Raw genomic sequence first — 22,460 nt, 5'->3', positions numbered from 1 at the left:
ATCACGATCTTGAATGTCATTAACTTATATAGAAATGAGTTAATTCTATAGTAGATAATTAGGGCAGGAGGAAGAGAGTGTCAGTGACACACCTGAGAGTGTCAGGGACCAGTCAGGGGTTTTGAGCTGGGGAGCAGCATGTTAAGATCTGTGCTTTGGGTCAGTACTACTCATTGCAGCATGGGTTGAAAAGAGACCGGGAAGCACTGGAGAACCGAAGAAAGTTAGCTATAATGATGCAGTAAAGTGGACCAAGAAAAGAATAAAGTGGTTCCCATCCCTAGTGCCAAAAACAGGGGTAGGTGGAGGAAGCTCATGGAGAGTTATTGATGAATAAATAAGATAATATGAATGCTGACATGTTAAACTCCCACAAATACAGACATGGAGAGGAAGATTTGGAGAAAACTCTACAATGGTACTGTAATGTCATTTAATTCATTCACTCACTCAATCACGGACTTGTTATTTACTATGTACCAAACCCTGGTCTAGACACTGGGTTAAAAAAACAGATGAGAACCATTCAGTTATATACTTTAAGTGAATGTATTGTGTGTTAATTATAGTTCAATAGAGTTGTTATTGATACAAAACAAAACAAATGAGATTATCTCCCCTGTCTTTCAGGGACTTAGAGAAGCACCAGGGAAAGAGACGACCACAGTGCAGTGTGGTAAGAGAACAAAGGTAAACAGTGCTATATATGAATACACAGACGCAGCATCTTACCAAACTGGGGTCCGGAAGAACTCATTCATGACCAGAGTAGAGAAAGCCAGGCGAGGGGAGCGCTGCAAAGCCAGGGGAAGCAACCTGAAGAGCTCTTAACTTTAAAGTGAAGACCTGCATGACAACAGGGGAACATAAGGGATCGAGCAGGCCTTATGGGTGAGAACAGGGTAGGAAGAGCCCTGTGCTTTACAGCCTCACTACTCCAGGTGTGGTCCTCAAACCCACCATTGCCTGGGAGTTGCTAGAAATGCAGTCTTAGGCCCCATCACCGCCCTACATCAGAATCTCCATTTTAACAAGATTCTTAGGTGATACAAATGGACACCAAAGCTTGAAACGCGCTACACAAACAAATTTATTTTCAAGACAAAATCCTTTGGGGAATCACTGAGAAATTTCAAGCCTGAGCGTGAGCAGCATGATCAAATATGTACATTACATAAAGAAGATAAATAACTCTGGTAGCAGAATAAAAATAGATTACAGGAGATAAGACCAAAAGTTGTTTAGGAAGTTGTTTTGGAATCTAAATATATATATATACACTCACACACACACACAAACATATTATGCCTCAAGTAGTGTAAGAACTGTACAAGAAAATGCTAACTGATTAGGTTGGGTTGGGGGAATAAACTTAGAAATCTCTAAGTTTTTGGTTTGGATGAATGTATGGATATTGATGCATTTCACCAGCTAAAGAATACAAATAACAATAATTATAGTGGCTATAACATTTCTTAACAGGTACCAAGCTTTATTCCAAGTCCTTGTTATGAACTATCTCCTTTAATTTTCATAACAGCCCTATGAAGTAGATACTATTATTACCCCATCCAATAGATGAGGAAACTAAGACACATGGGTTAATTAGGGTAGAGTGGCATGAAGAGGGATGGAGGAAATGACAAATTAATTCAATTTTGAATATATTAGGTTTGAGGTGCTTGTAACATTGTCCATAAGGCAGTTGTTTGTAAGGATCTAGGTTTGTAGGGAGAGCAAGTAGGTTAGAAACAGATTTGCAAGTCACTGGCACAGGGTTGGTACTTGAATCTTCAGGAGCAAATCAGGCCATAGTGGGAAGGAGCATGGGTCAAGGACGGAGCCTAGGAACATCAATATCTAAGGGGCAACAGGAGGTAGGTGAGCTTATGAAGACAAAGAAGCCTGAGAGAAAGGAAAATGATAGCTATAACCCCAAAAGCAATAATAACAACAGCTAACATTTATAAGTGCATACTACATTTTGGTCACTATTCAAAGCATTTTTATCTAATCAAATAATATAATCATCATTAAAATCACATACTGTAGGCATTAGTATCCTCATTACAAAAATGAGAAAATTGAGGCAGAGAAGTTAAGTAGTTTAGTCAAGGTTACATAGAAAGTGAACAGTAAATCCAGGACTCAAACCAGAATTCAAGCTCTGAGTGTAGAGTTCATGTCCCTGACGGCTGTGATGCACTCGCTGCCTCTCTATCAGACACTGGGAGATGTGGAACCAAGGAAGGAAACAGTTGTAACAAAGCCCTTGAAATAGAACCCAGTCCACGATTGGGGTTCAGTAAATTTTAACCATTGTTATTTCATAATAGTGCTGTCATGGAGTCATGCATTTATGCAAGCTACAGTTTTTAGAAGAAAACAAAATAAGGTAAATAAGGTAAAAATCAAGGTTTTAGTGGAGAAAGAAAAGCAAAGAAACTCCCAATGATGCTAAGGCTTAAAGTCAGTGTACTATACCTTCAATATCTACTGTATTTTTTGGACTATAAAATGCACTCCCCCACCCCCCAAATTTGGGAGGAATAATGGTTGTTAATGCTGCTGTTGAGTTCTGTTTACATTTACATTGGTGAAATATTATGTTATTTATGTTATTAAATATTTTACCATATTTTTTGCTTCAAAAATTTTTTCCTATTTTCCTCCTCTAAAACCTATGGCCCAAAAATTACGATCGGTATCCATACAATCGACCTTCTACCACGTTGGTGGCTACCAGTCCTGAAGGAGGGCTGCGGTACTCAGCAATGAACTGCAGGCCTCGCAAACCTTAAAATTCCTCGGCACACTATAAAAAGTCCTTTCTAGGGTGCTATCTTAACACTGGGTATATATTTTTCTCTATCCTAGCTGTTTTAAAGCAGTTATTGATGCCGAAGGTCGCTTGGATTCCTGACTGCCCAATGAAAGCAAACTCATCCTGACCACTCCATGCAAATGGCAATTTATTCTAATTAAGAGAACATGTCATCTGCAATGAAATGATAATACAGCATTTTCAGGGTTTTTAAAAAGGATTTTATTTATTTATTTTTAGAGAGAGAAGGGAGGGAGAAACAGGGAAACATCAATCTGTGGTTGCCTCTTGAGCACTCCCTACTAGGGACCTGGCCCACAACCCGGGCATGTGCCCTGACTTGGAATTGAACCAGCAACCCTTTGGTTCATAGGCCAGCACTCAATCCACTGAGCCACACTAGCTGGGGCTCAGGTATTTTTTAAGTTAAATTCATATTGTTTAGACTATCAGGACAGTAGCTTCATGGGTTTTTTTCTCTTTTTAAAATTCTTTCTAGTTCAATTATTTTTGATTTCCAAAAGGTTAAATTTTGAAATAAATTTATATACTTCTACTTAAGAGAATTTCTCAAAACAGAGTAAAAGTACTGGATGGCAGAAAGCATCTCATAGAAATAGGACATCTGGTCATCTTAGCCCTGAAGCAATGTGCATAAAAAGTGCTATTTTAAAAATGAAATAAATGTGAATTCCCTACACTGCATAAATGTAAATGCCAACCCTTACCAGGGAGATTTGGAATCTAAAATTGACTAAAACTGACTAGTTCAAGAAAAGATTTATGTGCAAAGATGCTCGTCATAGTACATTTCTTATAATAGTGAAAATGCCCAGCAGTAAATAAATTATGGTATATCCAAATGATAGAATATGCAGCCTTTAAAAACATTCTCAATGATTACTTAATATTATAAAAACTCTCACAGTACATGTTAAGTTTAAAAAATTATAGGGGAATTCTGGTCAAGGTGGCAGCATAGGTAGACATGGCTCACCTCTTCACACAACCACATCAAAATTACAACTAAAATACAGAATAACCATCACTCAGGAACATCAGAAATGAAGCTGAATAGAAGTCTGACAACTAAAAATCAAGCTGAATGGAAGTCTGACAACTAGGGAATTAAAGAAACCATATCTATCCATAGTGGTAGGAGAGGCACAGACATAGAACGGGCTAGTGAGACACCCATGTGGATAAAACTTCAGGAGGGATGTCTCCAGGATAAGGAGTCCCAGACCTAGGGATTCCAGTGCCAGGAATATAAGCCCCCCACTTCCGGCTGCAAAAACCAGCAGGGATTCAGTTGGTGGAAGAAACCTCTCGAGCCCCAAGCAGTTCCTCTGTAAGAACTCACACACAGACTGACCTACTCAGACTCAACCCCTCTGAGCTCTAGCACCTGGGTAGCAGCTTGAAAGGCACCAGTAACATATAGGGAGAAACTGAAGTGTCTGGTATCAAGGCCAACAGAGGCTATTGTCCCTTTGCTAAACCCTCCCAGTACAAAGCCAGTAAACTGGTGCCATATCTGAGACTCCATCAACCTGGCTAACACTGTTTGACCTGCCTTGGAGATCCCCAGAGGCTCTGTCCCACCCAACTTATGGGCCCACCCAAGGAGGTTTTGCATAAAAATGAATGGTCTTGGCTCCTAAATCCTACCAAATGAGCAAGAGCTGGCTTCAGTGAGCCCTACTGGCAGCCAGCTTGGATTCACAGCTAGGCTTTGCCTGGGACTCTCTGAGCCCAGCACAAGTAGCAGCCATCTCAGATTGCTTTATAGCTTTGGTGGGATGCCCCGGGCAAAACACAAGTGGGGGCTGACATTGGCCTTCACCACCCAGGAAACCCCAAGGCCAGTGCACCCAGTGGACAGCTACAGACCTTGTCAGAGCACCACCACCCTGCCCCTGCACAGCTGATCCTCCGCAGAGAACAGAGGTTGGTGGTCAGTGGTCACAGCCAGTCCTTGCCACTGACTAGCCTGGGTAAATACCTCCCATTGATCTGCCAACAACAACCAAAGCTCAAGTACAAGAGGGGGATGTGCTCAGCCCACACGAAGGGCGCACCTCAAGTGCCCAGCTTGGGTGATACAAGAAGCTGTGCCACTGGACCCTAAAGGACACCTACTATATTAGGCCACACAACCAAGACACAGAATCAAAGTAGCTCTACCTAATACATAGAAACAAACACAGAGAGGCTGCCAAAATGAAGAGACAAAGAAACATGGCCCAAGTGAAAGAACAGATCAAAACCTCAAAAAAGGAACTAAACAAAATGAAGATAGGCAATCCATCAAATACAGAGCTCAAACACTGGTTATAAGAATGTTTTAGGAACTTAGTGCTGTTGAGGACCTCAACAGCATAATAAAGATTCAGTCAGAAACTAAGGATACACTAATTAAAATAAAGAACAATTCACAGGGAAACAACAGTAGAGTGAACGAAGCTGAGTATCAAATCAATGATTTGGAATATAAGAAAGAAAATAACCACCACACAGAACAACAAAAAAAAGAATCCAAAAAAATGAGGATAGTATAAACAGCCTCTGGGACAACTTTAAGAGGTCCAACATTGACATCATAGGGGTGCCAGAAGGAGAAGAGAAAGAACAAAAAATTGGAAATCTATCTGAAATAATAGGAAATCTATCTGAAAGAAAAATTCCTTAATTTGGTGAAGGAAATAGACATGCAAGTCCAGGAAGATGGAGAGTTGCAATTATGATGGATGCAAAGAGACCCACTCCAAGGCACATCATAACAAAAAGGCCAAAGGTTAAAGATAAAGAGAGATTCTTAAAAGCAGCAAGAAAAAAGTAGTTTCCAGATGTGAGGGGGTAGGGGAAGAATGGGTGAAGAGGCGAGAGCATTAAGAAGTACAAATAGGTAGTTACAGAATAGCCATGGGGATGTAAAGTACAGTATGGGAAATGGAGAAGCCAAAGAACTTATATGCATGATCCATGGACATGAATGATGGCGTGGAGATTGCCTGAGGTACGGTAGGGGGCACTGAGTAGAGGGTGGCAAAGGGGAAAAAATCAGGACAACTATATAGCATAATTAATAAAATAAAAAATAAAATAAAAATTACCATTATAAATATGGATAAAAGACTTAAGGAAGCAAATCAATGTTGACAATAATTACCTTTGAGTGGAATAATTACTTTTAATTTTCTTCTTTTATATGTTTTTGTATTTTTCAATTGTCTACAATATATCATTTCTTTAAGCAGAAAAATTAACTGAAACGTCAATTATTTTTTAAATTTTTTTCAATTAATCTTTTGCTGTTTCTAACCCTTTCCAACTTTTTCTTAACCTTGTCTAAGTCTTAAGGTCTAAAGCACAAGTTCTCAGGGTGGGAGGAGGGATCTTTAGTCTCCCTCCCCCCCGCCCCCCCCACCCCCCACCGTGGAGCATTTCCAAATATCTGTAGACAATATGATTGGTTGGCACAACTGGGAGTGGGGAATGCTAATGGATCTAGCACTGAAAGGTTAGGGATTTGGCTAAATACACAGGATAAGCATTGGGGTGGGGGGAGAATTATGTAGCCTAATATGTTAATAGTACAGAGGTTGAAAAAAATCTTGGTTTACAATGAAAAAATTGAGTCAAACAGAAAGAACAGGTTAAAATACAATATTAGCTCTAGTGCATTTAACTCTTCATTTCTACAATAAGATCTTTAAAAATATATAAATTGAGTTAATGAAAATTTAATCCCGGTTTTGACTCAGATCCTTATTAAGACACACATTTCCTGATTTCATGGACAACATCTCCAGGAGTTCTGCTCCCAACCTGAGCATGACACTTGTCAAACTAGAAGTAAGCTTGAACATACAGACATCAACTCCACATAAAAGTATTTTAAGTAGTACTACAAAAATGTTTTAAAGAGAGATGACAAGGTAAACTGAATAACTAAGTTCTACCTAATCTGGACTAACTAGTCTAAAAACTAGTCTACCACAAGCATTTAATTGTTTAAAACACATACACTCACACAGGGAAAGTGATTTATGCAAACTCATGTGAAATTACTTCCTATTGTGATGTCAGATCCAGGGAGTGGTAACAAAGCAAAAGCACACAGAGTTAGGAAATGAAGTCCCCTCTTCGATCTAAGTTAGTAAATAACAAAGAACAGCAGGGCATTAGGTGTCACTGGATGAAATAAAGTAGCAAGGGCATCAAAAAGTAGATGACAGGGTGGAAGGTAGGAGCAGAGAAAGATACTACACTGAAGAGGAATTCAAGTGATAATTTGCACAGTCAAAAAGGAGCAATAAGAAATTTTGCAATTTATCTCCAGGTGAAAATGGGGGAAGAGAAGAATGTAAGCAAGCAAAGGTGTGGAGAAAAGCAGGGGAAATAAAATGCTGAGGAAACAGGGCTGGAAGAGGTCAGAAGGAAAGGTGACATAGAGTTCGCAGTCCCTAATTAAGACAATGCAAGATACTTTTCAAATCTTCAATGTCTGACATGCTTTTAATAACATATGCTTGTATGGATTTTCCATGGCTTTTTATTCAAAAGAATTTTTGTATTTTTTTTAGATTTTATTTCTTTATTTTTAGAGAGGGGAAGCAAGGGAGATACAGAGGGAGAGAAACATTCAATGTGTAAGAGACACATCAATTGGTTGCCTCTTGCTCGCATGCCCCCAACTGGGGACCTGGCCCGCAATCCATGCATATGCCCTAACTGGGAATTGAACCAGAGACCTTTTGGTTTGCAGGCCAGCACTCAATCCACTAAACCACGCACGCCAGGGTTCAGAATGACTTTCTTTGGAAAAGATACCCAATATTCTCCTGCGTATACAAAACTATCCCAACCTTCTCTGCCCAAAGATCAGAAAAGGAGGGGCAGAATTCAAGCACTTTGTCATTTTTGGTGATTTGTTCACAGTGGACATCGATTAAGGGTAGTTGTTTTGTCTAACATCACTATTCCTTATGATGGGGAGAAGCTCTTAACTCCCCCGCCTGGTCTGAGTGGACTGTCAGACATGACGCCCTGTCCTTCCCTGAGGTGAGCATGACTTGACCAGTCATGGTATTCTTCCCCCCATGCCTACATGACACGGTGAAGGTGGGGGCATGTGACCCCAAACAAAGGCAACCAGAATTCATTCACCAGCTCTCTTCTTCCAGGTCCAGAGCTAGAAGATCATGAGGTCTGCAGCCACCACTGACCATCTTTCTCATACCGAAAAGAGCTGTCCTGAGAATAGAAACTGTGTCAGACAGCACAACGGGACGAAGGAGAGCCAGGGACTGAGAGCTCCAGAGACCACTTCTGAGCCTCAAATCGCTCCATGCCTACACTTCCTGGTCACATAAGCAAATAAGATACTTTTTGGCTTTGAGCTAGGTTTCTGTTATTTCCAACTAAAGTAGCTCTAGCTAATAAACTGTTTCACACTGTCAAAGAGAGGTTAGGTACATCGGTTTGTTAGAAATATCATTCATGAATTACTCGGAACCTTCCCTTTACAAGGGGGGACCCCCCAAAAAACAGAATTTATATATTAAAAAACTGTATTTAGTTCAGTCACCTTCAGAGTACTCTCCATTTGATGTAATACACCTATGGAGACGTTGTTTCCACTGCTCAAAACAGTTTTTGAACTCATCAATTTTGATACCATTTAGTACTTCTGCCATTTTTTGTTTCACCTCTTCCATATCTGCAAAAGATTTCCCTTTAAGGACTTTTTTCACCCAGGGAAACAACAAAAAAAGTGACTCTGTGAAATGGGGTGAATAAGGGGGGTGGGGTCATGCCGTTTTTTTGTAAAAACTACTGAACACTCACGTTGGTGTGGGCCAGTGTGGTCATAAATCACCCACCATGAAATGGGAAAATGCATTGAGCCTTCAAAAAGATCTCACTGAAACAAAATGCAGCCTCTCATAGCAATGCCGGCTGGTCCACTGATACAGACGGGTTCCTGGAACGAGCACCTAGCAGGGGAAGCCTGTCCTACAAGGGACCTGCCCTCCAGAAGAGAACCCTGGTGTTTTTTGGGTCCCCTTCTTGTATGTACTACATCTTAACTGACATCATAACATGAGGTAATGAATTTCATAAATGTAAACTTAATGTTTAAGGTAGAAATTCATTTAAAATGACTTATTTATCTCAAGATATAACAGCTATCCCTACCGAACTGAGATTTGATGCTAGAAACTTCTATTCTTAGTTAAATATATTCCCAGCTCATCTTCATCTTTCTAAACCAAAGAGTTCTACCCTTCTAATCTGTCTAGCCTCTTCGCTGCTCTAATCATTGAAAATTCTCTAGTTTCAGGGTATATTTTTCAAAAGCAGGAACCACTGCCACCACACACACACACAGAATTAATTCCTAGTCAGGACAACACATGTTTTTATATGAGTGACCAGGGACAGGCAAAACTCGTCTTTTTTGTGCCAAGTCTCCCTCTGGTCTAGCATTTTGCTCATGTTTTTTTGGCCACAGCAATGCATAGGCCAAAGGAGGTAGATAGCTGGTCCCTATGAATATACAGTGGGGGATAATACATTTTTCCCTTGATTTCAATCAAGTATGGAGTCATTATTTTGAAATCAAAACATAATTACATCGTCCCTAAATTCTACAATTGGCAACAAGCTTCCACTAACTGGTTAAGGAGACTTCCAATTTAAGAGGGCTTAGCAGAGAAAAGAAGGCAGGGGCAAGTTTCTGCAAAGTGCAGAAATCTGTATCAGCACAAACCCAGGCTGACACCACAGCCAAGGCAGATGGGAGATGAAAACTGTTAAAAGGCAAAACTGACCAAAGGACATTAGTACACTAAGGACCTAAGGAAACAAGACATCGAATTCAGAAACCACTAAGAAAGGTAAAGGGGTAAGTCTGCTGAGGAAAGATGAAATCAACCACCCAAACTCCCTTTCCATCTACCCCCACCTCTCACCATCAGTGACACTCCACAGCAGTGACTCCCAAGGTCAGGCCTCTATTAAGTATTTCTATTAGTTGGGCTAAAGTGGAACCGTAACATATATTTTTTAAAACAAACAACTCTTCTCTCTACTCTGGTGAACAAACACAACTCCAGTAAGCTCTCTAAATAATCTGAAAAAGAGAAGAAACTAAGCACAAAGGAATTTTTGAGGCTGATAAAAATGTTCTATTTTTAAATTTTTTTATATTTACTTTTAGTGAGAGGAGAAGGGAGGGAGAAAGAGAGGGAGAGAAACATCAATGTGTGAGAGATACATCGATCCTTTGCTTCTCACACGCCCCCAACTGGGGACCTGTCCCGCAACCCAGGCATGTGCACTGACTGGGAATGGAATCGGCAACCCTTTGGTTTGCAGGATGGCACTCAATCCACTCAGCTACACCAGCCAGGCAAAATGTTTGATATCTTGTTTGTGGTGGTGATTACATGACAGAATATATTTGTCAAAATTCATTGAAGTGTATACTTTAAATCATTTAATTGTATTACATGTACATTATACCTCAATAAAGCTGATTAGAGAGAGAGGCAGGCACTGGAGGAAAAGAGGGGACAAACTCCCGTAGGCAGTCAGATGGAAAAGTCTGGGAAGAGCACTGTGGGACAGAGGAGAGCGTCTATCGGGGTGGAGTGGGAGGAGTGGACTGGCCCGCACAGTATTTCACCAAGGGCCAGACTTTATTCCACAGATCAGCCGCGAGTTGACACTTCCAGTAATGCCTTAGTCTTCATCAGGAACTGCCCTAAATGGAGACAAATAAATCCAAGTCCATATTCCCTGGGCCACGTGCTCCCAGATTCTCCCAATGGAGGCAAAATCCATCATAAAATGGCAAACGGAGAAGCTAACATACCTTCTGAGATAAGATGTTAGGTAAGGGAATTCATCTCTCCTCTCCCATAGAAAAGTTACCACCACATTCCCTGAGCCTTTGGACACTGCAGTTAAATCCTTGGAACCCATTCATAGATCTTCCTCCAGCACTGGCCTACTTGGAAAAGCTAACAGCACCACAGATATTTATTTATTAATTTTTAAAAGATTTTATTTATTTATTTTTAGAGAAAGGGGAAGAGAGGGAAACATCGATGGGAGTTGCTTCTCGTACCCCTCCAACTGGGGACCTGGCCCCCATGAATATGCCCTGACCAGGTTCACCAGTGACCTTCTGGGTCACAGGCCTGTGCTCAATCCACTGAGCCCACCAGCCAGGGTACACTGCAGATATTTAAACTGTTCATGTAACAGTAGCAATTCTCATTAAATTAGAATCTCTCTGTAATCTTTTAGCCACTGGGCAATACACTGAACTTTCACACTACAAGAGGCAGTAGCATTTTAAGAGAAAATTATGAGTATTCTGCTTTGCTCCAGTAGTCTAAGGAAGTATCTGAGTAGCTTCAGTTCTTTAGAATCGGCAAAAATTCATGATTAGTAGGAATAAAATTTCAGTTTCCAAAGCTAGAGCTACTAGCATTAATTTACATTATTTCCTCTCCTTCCCATCTTATACCTAATGCATCAGAGTCCCGTCTCTCAGATGTGTCCCCTTCCTTCCCACACCTTCTGCCTGGTCTCCGTCTACTGGGTCTTCATCACTTCACATTGTTTCCTGCAACAGTTTCCTGGGTCTCCCAGGGTCCCAGCTCTCCTCTCTATTACTCATCCTGTTCAACATGCCTGAAATTGTGTTTACCTGTTTAATAACTTTTTTACACTCTGCTTCATTCCTACAAGTGGACTAAATCATCTCAAACCCTTATTCGCATTCTATCTTTTTTCTAAGTATTCTTTCATTCAATCAATAAATATTTAATCAGCACCTACTATGTGTGAGACAATGAGTGAGGCTCTACCAGAGGGTGAACAAAACGCTGATCAGCATCTCAGAGGGTTATTGTGGGAGTGGCAGACATGCACACAAGTAACTATAACAAGATGGAAATTTGTACAGGTCATTGAGACAGAACTGTCAGCTGTATGTCAAGTAAAATTAGAACTGGTAAAGAAGATACAGAACGCAAAGAGACAAGGGGAAGTCTGTTGAGGCCTCCAACCCCACGGACTCAGAGAACTGCACTGCCATTAGCAGGCCTAGGGACGTCAGGAGGAAACCCTGATGGACCAGGCGTGACAGGAGACTTCAGGAAATGATCAGAGACGAGACTGCTGTCCTGCTTTAAGATTTTGGAAGCAGTCTGAGAAATCCAATTTTGACACCAAAATATTAGAACTTCCATGATTGATCGTTTAAAGGAACAATGGCACAGAATATAAAATTGAAACTATCCCAGAGAAAATCTTGGCCACGTCGCGTCAGTGGGTCTGAGGGAATACGGTGGGAAAGGAAGGCTGCGGACATGCAATCTACCAGCTGAAACAACTATTCCAACCAGCCAAGTGTATGTGGCTCTAGAGTGAGGAGGGCTTTAAAACCTTTTGCACTGTCACAAAACGCAGCCTCCTGACACACCACGGAGACTCCCAGTGAAACAACTCCAGGTCATCTTGACCACTCCACAGCATTTACGGTGCTATCAGTGGTGTCTCGGAACCTCAGGTAAGGAGGACTAGCGTGACATCTTATTGCTGCTAATGATCTGTCTAGGTTTAATTAATACACTCTGCTCCATAAATGCTAAATCCTTTGAAGTTGCTGAAAGCATCTATGGGTGATGTTATGCTTCGGATATCCACTGACGAGTCAAGACTAGCAAATATTTTCAAAATCAGAGGCAATGACACATCACAGGCACCTTCAATTCCTTTGGGAAGCCAGGCAGATCTAAAAACAAATCGACACACAACTCTATGAATATTCTAAAAACCACCACTGAACTGGTAAATTGTATGGTATGGGAATTATATCTCAATAAATCTGTAACTTTTAATACCAACAAACACGTTTTAAACAAAACGTTAGATTGCAGAAGTATCATATCCTAGGAACATAGCTATTATCCTTAAAATGTTTATACTGCTGGAAAAATTTACAAAATGGAAACCCTATTAAATTGCCATGACAAAACCATTATCATTTTAACTAAGTAGAATAAACTGAAGGGTCTCTTGCCTTTCACCACAACAAGAGCTGATGTGTATCACCCATCAAAATCTTCCTTTAAGCTCTGCATGACATTTTGTAAAATGGCACTTTTCAGAGTTAACCGCTACTCTGAATACCATAATGATGGCATGTCACTAATACAGCTCTCCTGGTCCTCTACCCCAGAACCTCCTTTCCCATAATCCTCTGCGAGGGAAAAATCCTTGTGGCTAGCCACTGATACTACTTCCAACGATTTCCCTCTCCCTCTAACAATCACTATCCAAGCTTTTGTTTCTAGAACCATCCCAACATTCTCCATGTCCCAACCTGTTCTCCAACTTCTGCTAATACTATAGTAGCTATCTCCCGTCTGTTGAGTTACAGCAGGTTATTTATGTCCTTGGAGATTCAAAATAGGTGAAGAATGTAAGAAACAGACTATGAGCCCTTTGAGGGAAAGGACTGTGTCTTGTTCACTGTCAGAACCGCTCAACATTAAGCAGAGTACTTGACACCCAGGAGGTGGTCAACAGATACTTTTGCCCACCATTGAGCTAAAGTCCATTCACACAAAGAATTGGCCAACCACAGCCAAGTGACTAGATTATTTTTAGGCATAAGTGCATTTAGGAGAAGGCGGCTAGCTTAAACTCAACTTCGATCTTGATGTCTAAACCAGTCTGTGTTTATAATGACTAGAAGATGACTTTAAAACAGGTAATTTGAAACTATGGCTGAAACCCCTAACCTGACAATTGAAAAATCACAATATGTTCCCCATACCCCACCCCACCCCCACCACAAATTATCTTGGTGAGAAAAAGCAGATCCAAAATCTAAGGGCTATTTATTATCCAGCCCTTCTCTAGTTAACCAACCAACATTTAGGCAGCTCAAGGATGGAGTCCTCACCACAGAGAAAGAGGGAAGGGGACTATACAAAGTAAGGAATGTTTACAGATCTCTTCATGTGAGAAATGACTCAAACGGGTATTTCTTAGTAGCCACTTCATACATTCATTATAAGAATTAAGTGAACTAATCTGTAAAGCACTTAGCACAGTACCTGACACATAGTCGGCACTACATAAATGTTTGTGATTCAAGTGACTGTGAATAGTTTCCAACTGTATTCATTGATGCACTAGAGATCTACAATGCCTAAGGAAATTACTAGGTTTAGAGAAGAGTTGCAATTGTGTACTCTAAATCTGGGGCTGGAAAGAAAGCGGTCCCAGAAAATATTCCAAGAAAGCTCCTCATTTCATGGTTGAAGAAATTAATCATATAACTCATGTTTGTAAAGAAATTTACAGGTTACAAAAAGGTTTCCTATTTATTTGTAAATTTAATCCTCACAGCAGCTTTTTAAGAGATGCAGGGCACATACAATTAACCCCATTCACTGAAGACCCAAGGTCGCACAGTAGGTGAAAACACCTGGGGCTAGAATCCAGTTCTCTTGATGTTGAGTCCAGACCTCTTTTCTCCCTCACGGGCTGCAACTTGGGTCTTGGGCTTACTTGGGTCTCATTTGGAAGCAATGATTCTAGAATCCTAAATGGAGATTTTGCTGCAAATGTGAACTTGAAAAGTCAAGGCCATTTTGTTCATGGTAATTAGAGGTAATTAACAGCTGACAAAACTCTTACCTACACATATGAGTTACAGTATAAAATACCAAGATTACACGTATTCACAAAGGACACCACACACTGTCCCAGACAAATTTTCAGAACAGTCTTCAAAGGGACAGTTCTCCAAAACATGCCATTTAGAGATTACCAGACCCGAGAATACTGATGTCAGCATTACAAAGAAAAGGATGCCACTTCCCTTTATTAAACTCAGAGGGAAAGGCTCGCCCAGTGTATGGTGAAGATATGGAGTCTAACAAGGCTCTAGGGATTACACGCAGGTTGCAAACTCCCAGCGACAAATGAGAAAGGACCATGCCCACCGGTGAATCAGCTTCCATTTATCCGGCTGCATCCTCCCAGGGGCTCACCACCCCCGGGGCAGCGATCTGAAACCCGGTAACTAAGGGTGAAAATTGGCTGCTGACAGTTTGCAGGATTCCAAATAATCTCACAGAAAGGCTGGCTGGCGGTAGAAGTGGCACCGGGCGTTATTTTAAGCTCGTGTTCCCAAGGGAGGGACCATCTGATAGCCCAGACGAGCATCTCCCAAGCGAACTGGAGGGTTGCGCAGCCCTGACCCAGGCCCGCCCTACTAAATCCCCCTTTCCAGAAATGCTCTGCTCCCAGCCCAGGAAAGGTGTCAGGGGCCAGGTACAGCCCACGAGGCCCGCCTCCCTCCGCTGCCTTCATCCTCCTCAGCGCCCGAAAGAGGAAGGCGCCTCTGCGGGCGGCAGACCGGCAGGGCCCCAGGTTTGGAAATGCTCGGAAAGGGGGTGGCGCCGCAGCCGCTCCCGACCCTGCCGGACCGCCCGCGCCGCGGCCTGCGCGGCCGCCTCCCTCCACCCGCGGGGCGCCCTACCTTTGTGTAGAGCTCGGACGCGGCCATGGCGAGCCCGCGGCGTCGGTGCCCCACGCGGGTGCGGAGGCCGCGCTCCGCCTGCGCGGCCGCCCGCGCCGACTAGGAAGCGCCCCGGCTGCCGCGAGGGCGCGGGCCGGGCAGGGCAGGGCCGGGCGGGGCCGGGCGGGGCGGGGCGCCTCAGGCGCGGGCGGCCCGCGGGAGCCACGCCATCACTCGGGGTCTCACCGGGAGCAGCTTCGAGCGCTCCGCGTGCCCGGCGCCCTCGGAGTGGCCGCCGCAGCCCCCTCGGCGGCCGGTGATGCTGCCGCCGCCGCCGCCCTGTGCATTGTGGGAGCGGGAGGAGGCTGCGCTCGAGCGCGGTCGCTCCGGGCTCTCGCGGGCTCACACCGCCTCCCCTGGGCTGCGGGCTCCGAGCATCATCTGGCGGCCGGCCGGCGCTCCCCCAGGCCCCCCACCGGCCGCACACCGGGCCCGGGGGGCGCGTGGCAGCCCGGACGCCCCCCACCTCAACAGAGCCCTAGATAGTGCGGAATAACCCGAGGCCGAGGGGGGCGGCGATAGCTCGTGCCACTAAGGGTATCCAGGTGTTAAAAGACTGCTTCTCCTGTCCTAAGAAGCATTTCTGGGGAGAAGACTTGGGGGGAGGCCATAGAATTCCAGAAGAGCCTCGTTAGCTGTAGAGGTCAGGCTCAGATCTCAAGAATCTGAGGTACGGAATCACCAAGTCACCCAGCATCTTGGTACCTGCAGCAGGGTCGTTTCATGACTCCAGAGCGTAGTGGCCTGTTTTAAGCTACAGAAACTTGGGAGCCTTGAAAAGATGCCCTCAGGGGGCGGCCTAAGAGTCTACCCTGTTACTAGTGCTACTACCCTGATCTCCAGTCCTGTTCCTCGTCCTGACCCCAGTGTATCGCACCATGTATATAATCCTGCTGAAACCGATCCAGATGCCATCTGAGGGCCTTTGTGAGTGTGGAGGGGTTCGTACGTACAATGTAGTTCTGAATCAGAAGCTCAAAGAAATCTCAGAAGTGGCATTCAGTCTGCTCGTTGTTATCTTTGCACATCCAACATAAGAATGGGGTCTTAGCGCCCCCAAACCCATGCTGTCTTCACCCTCTATCTACCTCCTTCCCACCTACATTTTCATTCCTGGTTGATATTCTCCATATATATTTAATCCCAGCTTCTTTTTGGTGTGTTCATCTTTCTTATTTCTTTGAACTCTAAGGGGTGCCCAGTGTCTGCATGCGAATCTGGGATGGCTTCCATCAAGACCATCTCCCAAGGCTGGCGCCTGGACTGCGTGTGTGTCCTGCATGTGCATTTGAAGGAAGACGGTTGACGCAGGAGGACACTTGGGGCCTGTCCTCACTGGCAAGAACTCAAGCCTCTCCTTCCCTTACTCACTGCCCAGGGTCTCTTCAGAGATGCTAGAGGTAAAGGCTGCAAAGTCCTGCAGAATTTTCTGTGTTCCTTTCAGTTCTAAAATTGAATCCTTGTGTTTTGGGATCCCACCTTAATTGCCCTTACATAAAACGAAATCACATGTGCAGTTATGACCAATACAACCGAAAGGGCACTGGAATGAGATTAAGAGACTTCACTTCTACCCCCTTGCAGTCCTTCACCCCCTGTGTAAGGTGGTAACCATTCTGTTTTCTTGCCCTTGGGAGAATACCTACACCCCTGAACTGCTGAGAAAAGCTGAGGATGCTGGTGGAGGAGTTCAGGGCATGTCACCCCAGGGTGTGCTGTTTTGGCAAAGGACTGTTTCAAGGGGCACTTGAAAAACAATTACGAGAAAAACACTGACCTTCCTTCTTTTTCCTAAAAGCAGGAGATGAAATTCTGTATGAAAGATGCCTTCTCTATACCAGAAGGCAAGTAACATTCTTAAAACCAAGGACAAAAAGTTAAGACCAAGAGAATTCTATACAGACCTTGTTGAAATAAATTTTATATTCCTTTAGCCTCCCTATATAGTTTAGTGACTCTTCCACAATTATTTCTTTGTTCAATCTAACATAAAAGCAAGTAGTTTTTGCCATTTCTTCAGATCTTCATTTCCTTGAGAAGGTTCCTGTGTCATGTTAAGCTTGACATGTTTCTCAAGTTTACTTGGCATGTATGCCTTTCTCCTGTTAATCTGTCTTTGTCAGTTTAATTTTGACCCAGCCGGGGACTGTAAGAAGGATGAGGGAAATATTTTTTTCCCCTACACTTAGAAAACACTAAAAAACTGAGCCATATATATATATATATATATATATATATATATATATATATATATATAATTGTGTGTGTGTGTGTGTTTTAATGACAGGGAGAAAATGAAATTACTCTTTTTTTAATTCCTGAATACATGCATGCAACCACTCCAATATTTGGGGCACTAGAAGGAGGAAGGTCACAGGGATGAGGTGAAGACAACTTTTCTGCCTTGACCTTACTTTTTACACCATTCAGAAGAGGAGTAGACCTAGAAGACAGAAGCAACAAGGAGCCCTGATGGCTGGCCTCCCCTGCATTACCCACGTGGATTCACAGTCCTAAGAACTTGGTCAGTAGGCAAGCAGCAGTGCACCAGCAATAGTTACAACTTCTGAGGGGTTCGGATTCCCTCCTCCTAGAGGGGAGCCAGAAAACATTGTAGATTTTATTTTTAATTGATAGTTATCAATTACTGCTTTATAATTGGGAACATTTTCATGTAGGTTGTTTTCAAATAAAAAGTGTACAAAATAATGTGAAAAATCCCTCTCCTCCAAAATATTTGTGGATATTACTTTTTTCAACAAATATTGAGCATTACAATGTGCCAGAAATGGTTCTACATGCTGAGGACTCATGAATGAACAAAACAGATAAAAATATTTGACCTCATGGAGCCTACATTCTAGTCAGGACAGTAGGCAATTAATAAGGTAGAGCCCTGACTGGGTGCTCCATTACATAGAGCATTGTCCTGAAACGCCAAGGTTATAGGTTTGATCCCCAGTCAGGGCACATACCAGAATCAACCAATGAATGTATAAATAAGTGGAACAACAAATTGATGTCTCTCTCTTCTCTCTCTCCATTCCCTTGTCTATCTAAGATCAATGACAATTTTTTTTTAAAGAAAGGTAGAAGGTGAAGGTGATATGTGTATTAGTTTGCTAGGGCTATTGTAACGAAGTCCCGCAAGCTGGGTGACTTAAACAGTGTTGTACTCTTATGATACAGAGGCCAGAAGTCCCCGATGAAGGTGTCAGTAGGGTTGGTTCCTTTTAGGAGCTAGGAGAATCTAGCCCTGCCTCTCTTGTGTCCCCATGGTTTGCTAGCAGTATTTTGTGTTCATTACCTTCTGCTGCATCACCGGAGTCTCTGTCTTCATCTTTCACGTGGTGCTCTCCCTGTGTGTGTGTCTGTTTCTGTCCTTTTATAAGGACGTAGTCATACTGAATTAGGGCCCACCCTAATGACTACGTCTTAATTTGGTCATCTGCAAAGGCCCTATTTCCAAATAAGTTCTCATAGTACTGGGGGTTAGGATGTCAACATCTTTTGGGGGAACACAATTCAATCCATAACAGTCTGCAGTGGAAAAAAAACTAAACAGAAGAGCAAATGTGGGGAGACCAGCAATCGTAAGAGGGTGGTCATTGGTTTATTCAATTTAAAAAAAATTAATGAGAGCCTATTGTGTACCAGCACTTCAGATAATAAGCTGGAGACAAATGGAACTCGGTCCCTGGCCTGGGAAAGCTCACTGCAACAGGTGGTTCAGGGGCAGGAGCAGTCCCTGCTGCATGGTCTCAGAAAGTACTGATTTTAATTCTGTAAAATGGGTCCAATTCTAGAGGCAGAGGCAAAGTACCGTTACTGGTTATAGTATGTCAGCTGGCATTTGCATATGCTAATATTTAATGTTTCAGGGGATTAGGCACTGGTCATAAGAGACATCGGGGCCAGTGGGGTAAAACCCCAAATAGCTCATTGAAAAACCCAAATGGTAAAAGAAAAAATAATAAAGACCCAAATGGTGATATGGATGGGAAGTCGCTTACGATTGAAGGATATGCCATTGAACAGTGAGGGAACCAGGCTAAGAGGCAGAAAAGCCAAGGTTAAGAATACAGTCAGACTGACCCGAGAGATTTCCGGAAGATGGACGGCAGGCATCAGGGGCTCCTACCCCCCTTGCCTTCGTTTCCCCAGCTCCCGCCCGTTATCCTGGCTGCCCCTCACCTGTGAGCTTGGGCCTGGCCACGCTTCATGGCCCCCCAGGCAGGGAGGATAGAAAAGAACAGTACTTAACTCAATAGGTACAATTCTTTTTATTCCCTATACTATTACTCTAATTCTAGATTCTAATCTTGTGTTTCCTAAAACATTTGCCTGACCTCTTGCCCTTTGTTCCCAGTCTTCTAGCCTGTGTGCCGACTACCCGGTTGACCAGCCTCTGCACCTAGCTCTGTGGCGCCTGATCCAGCTGATTGTTCTGCATCGTGAAATACCACCTTCCCAACTCCATCCCACTCATTGCTCACATTGCCTTGGTCTTCCTGAATTGTTCCATTTGAAGCAGGTACTCAGTCACGTTCATCCTGTACCTCCAGCAACCACAGACACGCAGCTGCCATCCATGGGTAGTGGTGGAAATTCCAATGACCTAGATTCTAGTCCCCGTTCTAATCTGGGGCAGGCCACCTATTCAACATGAGCCTTCTTTGTTTTTTAATAAACTTTAAAAGTAATTGTAGAATAGTTTTAGATTTCTAGAAAAACTTCAAAGGTAATACAGAGTTCCCATATGCCCCATGCAATGAACTTCATGTTTTTGCCCCTTCCCCACAAATTCACTGTAAAGTCCCCACCCCCGGTGATGGTAGAAGGTGGAAGCTGTGGAGGTGACTCGGTCATGAAGGTGGAGTCCTCATGAATGGCACTGGTGCCCTTATGAAAGAGGCCGAAGAAAGCTTCCTCACCTTTCCACCCTCTGAGGTTATAGTGAAAAGACAGCCATCTATGAGGAAGATGCCTCTCACTAGACCCTGAATCTGTGGTGCCTTGAACTTGCACTTCCCAGCCTCCAGAACTGTGAGAAATGAATTTCTGTTGTCTATAAGCCACGAGTCAGCCCATAGTATTTTGTTATAACAGGCCAAACTAAAGGAAAAAAAACAACCATTCACCTTATTATTAACATCTTGTATTGGTATGGTACACTTGCTACAATCAATGAACCAATATTGATATATTATCATTAACTAAAGCCCATACTTTATTCACATTTCCTTAATTTTTACCTCATGTCCTTTTTCATTCCAGGATCCCATCCAGGATACTGCATTTAGCTGTCATGTCTCACTTGGATCTTCCTAGCCGTCAGTCTCTCCCTTTCCTTGTTTTTGATGACAATTTTGAGTAGTACTAGTCAAGTATTTTTACAGTGTCCCTCAGTCTTAATTACATTGGGGCAATGAGTTTTTGTGAGGAAGACTGCAGAGGCAAAGTGGCATTTTTATCGCATCAAGGGCCAAACTATCAACATGACACGACATCACCATTGATGTTGTCCTCGATCACCTGGCTCAGGTAGTGTCAGGTGTCTCCACTGCAGTTAAGTCTCTTCCCCCTGCAATAGGCTAAATCGTGGCCCCTCAAAATCCATAAACCGAAGTCCTAAACCTCAGCCCTCGCAATTCAGAATGTGACTGTTTTTTGAGATAGTGTCTTTAAAAAGGTAGTTGATAAAATGAGGTCAATAGCACCTTAATCCAACATGACTAGCGTCCTTAGAAGAGACCAGGACACAGACATGTATAAGGGAAGACCACGTGAAGACACGGAGAGAAAATGGTCTGCTTCAAGCTGGGGTGCCTCGGAGGAAACCAAACTTGCCATCTCTTTGATTTTGGACTTCTAGCCTCTGGAAAAGTGAGAAAATAAATTTTTGTTTAGGCCACCTCGTCTGTGATTCCTTGTTATGGCAGCCACAGTGCACTGATATAGGTCCCTCTCCGGTCTCTTCTGAATGAACTCAGCTATGTGCAGCCCACACATAGCGAGTGGGGAGTTACGGGCCATCTCCTTGAGGACCAAGTATCTACATAAATTTGGAATTCTTCTACATGGGTGATTTGTCTCACCTCTCCCATTTACTCATTCATGTAAATATAGGCTCCTATGTATTTACAGTTTCAGTTATAATCTGATACTTTGTTGCTGAAGTTGTTCAAGCTCTATCCGTTGGGACCTTCCGGTTGGTTCCTGTCTTTTTGACTTACGCCCCACCCTCAACATTGTGGAAGGGTTGTTTTCATTTTGTTTTGTTTTTTGCCTCCCCCCCCCAACACTTCCTTATTGTTTAGCACTATGCTGTGCTGCAGACTCATCTTGTGTATCTCTTCTCCAGCCCTGGAATCAGCCACGTCTCCAAGAAGCCCTGGTTCCTTTCCTCGGATATTCCAAACTAAGATCTGGGCCTCATTGCTCTTGGGGTGTTGTTTTTATTTCTAGACCATATCAGCCACAGAGCAAGGAAATAGGTATATACTAACCTGTGTGTGTGTATATATATATATATATATATTACACATAATTCTATTAATATATGTAGGAAACTATGAATTAAACATAAGTTCATACAAATGTCTCCAAGTCTAATCCACTACCACAGAAATCATTCTAGCCTCCGCCTCTTGTTTATCCATAAATTTTCCAACAGTAAGAGACCTGGGCCTATCTTTTTTTTTTAATTAGCGAAAACAGGAAAACTTCAGTGTATGTTGTTGATATTTAAGTGAGGTGAGAAAGTGTATTGTAAACCGAGCTGTGCTGTATAAGTTTATGACAGTTTCATCAAGTTTTCAGTCCTCTCTCTCCCACATATTCACTCCCGGTCCAGGTGCCCATTCCTGTCATGTTGCAGGATTCAATGGAAGCAGAACCAAGAGATGAGGGACTTCTGAAAGCGCATTTCAAACAAAGATTTGTATGTATTTATTTATTTTTAGACGGGAGAAAGAGAGGGAGAGAAACATCAGTGTGTCGTTGCCTCTCACACAT

The 22,460-nt window shown here is 42.9% G+C and overlaps 1 protein-coding gene and 1 long non-coding RNA gene across 5 annotated transcripts in view; one reads left to right on the top strand and one right to left on the bottom strand.

Moving 5' to 3' along the window:
* The window catches only part of MYO5A (myosin VA), a 174,462-nt gene extending 158,747 nt beyond the window's left edge, over window positions 1-15,715 (bottom strand). For all 4 annotated transcript variants that reach the window (XM_053670054.1, XM_053670055.1, XM_053670056.1 and 1 more), the window contains exon 1: window positions 15,405-15,715. In XM_053670054.1, the coding sequence (XP_053526029.1) occupies window positions 15,405-15,431 (27 nt within the window). In that variant the 5' untranslated portion in view covers window positions 15,432-15,715. The remainder of the gene's footprint in view (window positions 1-15,404) is intronic.
* On the top strand, window positions 14,758-21,374 carry LOC128628132 (uncharacterized). The gene is made up of 4 exons (XR_008392459.1): window positions 14,758-14,867; window positions 16,636-16,843; window positions 19,813-19,977; window positions 20,721-21,374. It is a non-coding gene; the product is annotated as an uncharacterized LOC128628132 (long non-coding RNA).
* The last annotated feature ends 1,086 nt before the right edge of the window (window positions 21,375-22,460 follow it).

This window comes from Artibeus jamaicensis, unplaced genomic scaffold, assembly GCF_021234435.1.
Source record: "Artibeus jamaicensis isolate MK-2021 breed Jamaican fruit bat unplaced genomic scaffold, CSHL_Jam_final contig_548, whole genome shotgun sequence".
Classification (NCBI taxonomy): domain Eukaryota; kingdom Metazoa; phylum Chordata; class Mammalia; order Chiroptera; family Phyllostomidae; genus Artibeus; species Artibeus jamaicensis.
Note: the sequence above shows the minus strand (reverse complement) of the source record. Positions and strands in the feature narration are given on the sequence as shown.